This window comes from Cygnus atratus, unplaced genomic scaffold, assembly GCF_013377495.2.
Source record: "Cygnus atratus isolate AKBS03 ecotype Queensland, Australia unplaced genomic scaffold, CAtr_DNAZoo_HiC_assembly HiC_scaffold_215, whole genome shotgun sequence".
In the NCBI taxonomy this organism is placed as follows: domain Eukaryota; kingdom Metazoa; phylum Chordata; class Aves; order Anseriformes; family Anatidae; genus Cygnus; species Cygnus atratus.
This window is the reverse complement of record NW_026109808.1, coordinates 17254-23741: the sequence shown is the minus strand read 5'-3', so window position 1 is coordinate 23741 and position 6488 is coordinate 17254. Positions and strand designations below refer to the sequence as shown.

The 6488-nt window shown below is 61.1% G+C and overlaps 1 protein-coding gene across 2 annotated transcripts; it reads left to right on the top strand.

The window, feature by feature from the left end:
• LOC118261610 (intercellular adhesion molecule 1-like) lies at positions 1-1861 on the top strand. Of its 2 annotated transcripts, XM_035572510.2 has the most exons (5): positions 1-84; positions 162-431; positions 506-782; positions 872-1114; positions 1198-1861. In XM_035572510.2, the coding sequence occupies exons 3-5, from the start codon at positions 725-727 to the stop codon at positions 1407-1409; spliced, it is 513 nt and encodes a 170-aa protein (XP_035428403.1). In that variant the 5' UTR covers positions 1-84; positions 162-431; positions 506-724; the 3' UTR covers positions 1410-1861. The 2 variants fall into 2 exon arrangements, with proteins under 2 accessions (XP_035428403.1, XP_050572666.1); XM_050716709.1 differs by having other exon boundaries at positions 162-782.
• Positions 1862-6488: the final 4627 nt, after the last annotated feature.

Below are 6488 nucleotides of genomic sequence, written 5' to 3'. Positions count from 1 at the left end.
TCACCTGCCAGGCACTGCTCGACCTGTGGCCCAGCAACGTCCACTTCAACACCACCTCCTCCCCGCAGGTGCTGGACGTCTATGGTGAGCTGGCGCCGGTGTCACCGCGCGTCCCCAAGCCAGGCGGTGGCCGTGTCTCACCATTTGCTCCCCTACTGCAGATTTCCCTGAGGATCCCCAGCTGGAGATGAGTGAGATCTACCTGGAGACGGATGAGAAGATCAACGTCTCCTGCAGCGTCCGGCACGTCTTCCCGGCGGCGCGCTTTGAGCTTTCCCTGGCTGGCCACCCGCTGCCGCTCCATGTCACCGAGGACGGGCTCCGCGCGGTGGCCGAGGTGTCCCATGCTCAGCAGGGACAATTTGGGCTGGTTTGCAGCGTGCGGGTGGGACCCAAGGAGCGGCAGCAGCAGGCGTCGGTCCACGTCTACAGTAAGTGCATCACGGTCAGGCGGGTGGCACGGCGGGGACGGCGTCCCTCAGGTGTCCCCCGTTGTCACCCGCAGGCTTCCCCCAGCCACAGCTGAACATCAGCACCAGTGTCCCCATGGAGGGGACGGAGGTGACCTGGGCGCTGCGTCCTGCCACCCGGGCACTCCCCGGAACTGCAGCTGCAGGTGACAGCGGGTCCCCGCGTCCTGACTGCCTGGGGACCGTCCCCGCTGGCCTTTGCATGGACAGCGTCGGAGGAGGATGACAACACCAAGCTGGTCTGTGAGGCCAGGATGCGTGCAGGCAACAAACCCACAAAGAGGAGCACGCCCGTGGGGCTCAGTGTCACTGGTGGGTGCGCAGGAGGCAGGTTGGGGGGGTTGCGGGGACGTCGTGGCGCATTTCGGGGGGGGGAGTAATGTCCCCTGGTGTCCCCACAGCCCTGCCCAGAATGGACGACAGGAGCTGCCCCCCCAGCCAGAACTGGACGGAAGGGGAGGAGGTGACGCTGCGGTGCCAGGCGCGGGGCAACCCCCGGCCCCATGTGGCTTGTGACAAGGACGGGACGTCCGTCACCCCCGGGCTGCGGCACGTGGCCACCCGTGCCCACACCGGCACTTTCCGGTGCCGGGCCAGCAACGCGCTGGGCACGGCCGAGCGCAGCATCACCGTGTGGGTGCAGTGTGAGTGGGGACTGGGCGCTGGGTGCTGGGAGGGGGGGGATATGAAAGGTGGGTGCTGCTGACCCCCCCGTGCCATCCCGCAGGCCACGACGTCGACGTGGTGCTCATTGTGGTGCTGGTGCTGGTGGTACTGGGCGCCGTGGTCATCGCCGGCGTTGTTTACGGCATCTACTACCGCAAGAAGAAGATGCGTGAGTACCAGCTGCAGAAGCAACAGCGGCGCATGGAGATGGAGAAGCTGCGCTCGGAGGAGACGGTCGGCATCAACGGCTCGGCACCGGGGAGCCAACCGTAGCCGCGCCGCTGCCAGAGCTGCCGCAGGGAGCGGGCTGAGGGGCACCCCTGGGTGCCGAGCGCCGTGGTGGCACCGGCTGCCAGCGGGGAGCACCTGGCGGGACCTCGCGGAGGGGGCGACGCCGGGCGAGGCCAACACTACATGGGGGCGGCCACCGTGGCCGCTGTCACCACGGGATGGTGACAGCCCGAGGACGGCCCCGCAGTGTCGGGGGAAGTGGGCGCGGTTTGGGGTCGAGCGGTGACGTTCTGCGGGACTGAAAGCGCTCCTCATCCTCCTCGTGTTGGAGCCCAAGAACCGTGGGGGTTTCCCAGTGCTTGCTGCCCCCCTGGGCTGGCCCAGGGCTTTGGCAGGAGCTGCTGCTGCTGCTGAGGAGGAGGAGGAAGGAGGAAGATGAACGTGCTCGGAGCGCCGTTTGTATGCATTGCACAAATAAAGGCCAGGGGTGATGACGAGGGGACCCCCCCTGCTGTGTTTCTGCCCAAACCCCGTTGTTTTCCGGCACCTTGCGCCCACGGTCAACCCCCTGCTGAGCATGCGCGGGGGCCCCAAACCCCACTTCCTTCCTTCCTTCATTGCGCCACCATTTGGCCCCGCTGAGGACAGGGATGGGGGGACACGGGGCTGGGGAAGGGGACGGGGAAGGCCGGGGTGACGCCGGGGCTGCGAGGCTGGGGGCTGCTGGCCACCCCTGGTCCCGCGTGTCTTCGGTCCCCGCAGTGGCCATGCCTCGGTGTCACCTTCCTGCTCTGCCCCTCGTGGTGCTGTTGCTGCTGGCTCAGGCCGGTAAGTGCTGGGGGGGGTGTCCTGGATTGTCCCCTCCTGTCCCCAAACTGGGATGTGGTCTGTGGCCCTGCGCATCCCTCGCCACCCCTGGGGTGGGCCTTGTGGCCCTGCGCATCCCCATACGGGTCCCCGGGCTGTGCCAGGTGGCCCTGCTCATCTCCTGCACCCTGGTTCAGTCTCTGTGCCAGCTACATGTCCCGTTTTGTCTGCACTTGTCCCCAAACTGGTCCCCAGGTCATGTCCTGTGTCCCAGTTCATCTCCTCCTGTTCCAGACCAGGTTCCTGTGCTCTCTGTGTGTCCCTTCTCATCCCCTCCTGTCCCCAGCCTGGTCCCTGTGCCATCCCTGTGTCCCATCCTGTCCCCAAACTGGTCCCTGTGCAACCCCCGTGTCCCTTCTTGCCCCTTCCTGTCCCCACCACCGTCCCCAGCACCCACCCCATCTCACCCCCTCCTCTCCACAGGCCGTGCCACGCGTCCCACCTCGTCCCCCCCTGTCCCCAGCCCGTCCCCAGGCTGTGCCACTGCAGTCCCCCCGGGCAGCCCCTTCAGCGTGAGCGTGATGGGCAGCGCCTCGGAGGTGTCCTACGGGGGGACCGTGCTGATCAACTGCTCCACCACGTGCGCCGACCCCAACGCCATGGGGGGCGTGGAGACCTCGCTCACCAAGGAGGAGGCTGCGCGGGGCTGCGGCTGGCTGGCGGTGCGGCTGAACAATGTCACTGAGCCGCTCTCCGAAGTCTTATGCTACTTCGCCTGCTTCGGCCAGAGGAAGACCTCGGTTTTCAGGATGCTGGCGTATGGTAAGTGCCCCCTCCGTCCTGCTCCCGCAGAGGAGTGGAGCTTGGGGACAGCAGGAGGCTCGGTGGCATCTCTCGGCAAGGTGCTGCCACCCCAGGGTAGGTGACGTCCCCGGCGCCCCACTCTGTCTGCTCATTGAGCCCCCCCCCCCCAGAGCACTGCGGGTCCCAGCACGAGGACGTGGTGCTGCTGGAATGGGGCTGGAGGTGGCCACGAGGGTGCTCAGAGGCTGGAGCAGCTCTGCTGGGGGGTGTTCAGCCTAAAACGTTTGGGATTTGTGGGTTCAGCCTCGAGAGAAGGCTCCGGGAAACCCTAAAGCAGGCAGCCAGTGCCTCGAGGGGGCTGCAGGAGAGCTGGGGGGGGGTCTCTTTGTCAGGGGGTGTAGTGATGGCTGAGGCTTTGAACTAAAAGAGGGAAGATGGAGATGAGACACGAGGAAGAAATCCTTCACCATGAGGGCGGTGAGGGGCTGGAACCGGCCTCCCAAAGGAGCCGCGGGTGCCTGGCAGTGCCCAAGGTTGGGGTGGATGGGGCTTTGAGGGGTCGTGCCCATGGGATGAGTCTTTAGCGTCCCTTCCAACCCCAATCAGTTCGTGGTTCGATGGCTCAGTGATTCGGAGATCCTATGACTTGGTCATTTGGAGATCCTACAGTGTGGTGATTCAGTGTTTTGGTGATTCACTGAGTCCATGATCCAATGCTTCGATGACCTAATGGGTTCATCATCCTGTGACCTGATGATCCTGTGATCTGATGATCCTGTGACCTGATGATCCTATGACCTGATGATCCTATGACCTGATAATCCAATGATCCCACGATCCCATGATCCCACAGTCCTGTGATTTGACGCTCCTATGACGCAATGATTCCACAATTCAATATTTCCACGATTCCATGGCTCAATGGTTTGATGACCCAATGATCCTATAATTTGATGATCTGTTGATTCAGTGGCCCTATGGCTCTATGCTTCCATGACATGGTGGTTCCATGGTTCCCTCTTTCCATGATCCCATGATCCGATCACTCCATGATTCAATTATTCCCTGATTCAATTATTCCCTGAATCAATTATTCCATGACTCAATTTTTTCCATGATTTGGCAGTTCCAAGATCTTTCAATTCTGTGATTTGACAGTTGTATGATTTGATGATTCCATGATCTGGTGCTCCCATGAGTTGTTGGCCCCATGATTTGTTGGTCCCATTATCTGCAGTTTCCATGATTTGGTGATTCCATTATTTGATGATTGCATGGTTTGATGGCTCCATGATTTGACACCTCCATGATTTGGCAGTTCCATGATTTTCCAATTCCATGATTTGCCAATTCCGTGTTTTGCTGGTCCCATGATTTGACGATTCCACTATTTGAAGGTTCCACCATTTGGTGGTCCCATGATTTGGCAATTCCATGATTTGCTGATTCCATGATTTGTTGGTTCCATGATTTGCCAGTTCCATGTTTTGCTGGTCCCATGATTTGACGATTCCACTATTTGAAGGTTCCACCATTCGGTGGTCCCATGATTTGGCAATTCCATGATTTGCTGATTCCATGATTTGTTGGTTCCATGATTTGCCAGTTCCATGTTTTGCTGGTCCCATTATTTGGCGAGTCCATGATTTGAAGGTTCCACAATCTGGTGGTCCAATGATTTGAAGGTTCCATAGTTCAACGATTCCATGATTTGATGATTGAAGGGTTTGATGGCTCCATGATTTGGCAATTCCACAATTTGATGATTCCGTGATTTATCAGTTCCCTGATTTGGCAATTCCAGGATTTGATGACACCGTGATTAGCCAATTCCACGATTCGCCAATTCCATGATTTGTTGGTTCCTTGATTTGCCGATTCCATGTTTTGCTGCTCCCACGATTTGCCAGCTCCATGATTTGTCATTTCCATAACCGAATGCTCGGATCATCCTGCGCCCACCCAACCCCGTACCCTCCCTCCCACTGCAGACTTCCCGCAGCCCGTCCTGCTCGTCAGCGACCCCAACGCCACCTGCAACCAGCCGGTGACCCTGCGGTGCTCTGCGGCCCCCAGCCAGCCCTCGGGGCTGCAGCTGCGACTGCGCAGCCACCGCCGGCCCCCAACGCCCTGGCAGGAGGGACCGGTGAGCCTGGCGCTGATGGTGCGCAAGGAGGACGACGGTGACGAGTTCGTCTGCGATGCGCAGCTCCGGGTGGGCACCCAGATGCTGAACAAGAGCTCAGATGTGGTTAAGCTACACGTCATGTGTGAGTGGGGTGCTGGGGCTGGATCCAGGCAAAATCCCCCCCAGCTGCGGTGCAAAACCCCCCAGCCCCATGCTAAACCCCCCAGCCCCATGCAGAGCCCCCCAGCCATGCTGCAAGACCCTTCATCTCTATGCAAAGCCCCCCAGCCATGCCGCAAAGCCCCTTATCCCCATGCAAAACCCCCCAGCTCTGGTGCAAACACTCCCCAGCACCATGCAAAACCCCCCAGCCATGCTGCAAAACCCTTCATCTCTATGTAACCCGCCCCCCCCCCAGCTGTGGTGCAACCCCTCCTAGCCCCATGTAAAACCCTCAGCCTTGGTGCAACCCTCCCCAACCCCATACAAAACCCCCAGCTATGCTGCAGAACCCCCTCATCTCCATGCAAAACCCCCCAGCTCTGGTGCAAACACCCCCCAGCCCCATGCAAAACCCTCAGCTATGCTGCAAAACCCCTCATATCCGTGCAACCCGCCCCCCCCAGCTCTGGTGCAACCCCTCCTAGCCCCATTGTAAAACCCCCAGCCATGGTGCAAAACCCCCTCATCCCCATGCAAACCCCTCCCAGCTTGGTGAAACCCCCCCCCTAACCCCACGCAAAACCCTCAGCCATGCTGCAAAACCCTTCCTTGACCCCAGAGCAAAAACATCCCGGGCCCTGTGCAAGGCCCTCCACCCTTAGCCTTGGGGCAAAACCCCCCCTGTCCTGGTGCAAATCCCACCCCCCTGTCCCCATCCAAAAAAAAAAATCCCACCCCACTTGGCCCCTCTGGGACCAGTGCAACCCCCCCACCCCACTGCAACACCACTTGTCCCCTGTCCAACCTCGGGGCAGGAGCAAAACCCGCGGTCCCATTAACACCCCCCCCCCCCCCCCACTACCCCCCCCATGCCGCAAAACTCCCCGGTCCCCACGCAACGCCGCCCAGCCCCGGTACGAAGCTCCGACGCCGGGTTTGCACCCAGACCAAACCTCGTGTCCCCCCCCTGTGCCTCCCAGTCCTACCCCAGCTGGACGACAGGAGCTGCCCCCCCCAGCCAGAACTGGACGGAAGGGGAGGAGGTGACACTGCGGTGCCAGGCGCAGGGCAATCCCCAGCCCCATGTGGCTTGTTACAAGGATGGGACGTCCGTCACCCCCGGGTTGCGGCACGTGGCCACCCGCGCCCACACCGGCACTTTCCGGTGCCGGGCCAGCAACGCGCTGGGCACGGCCGAGCGCAGCATCACCGTGTGGGTG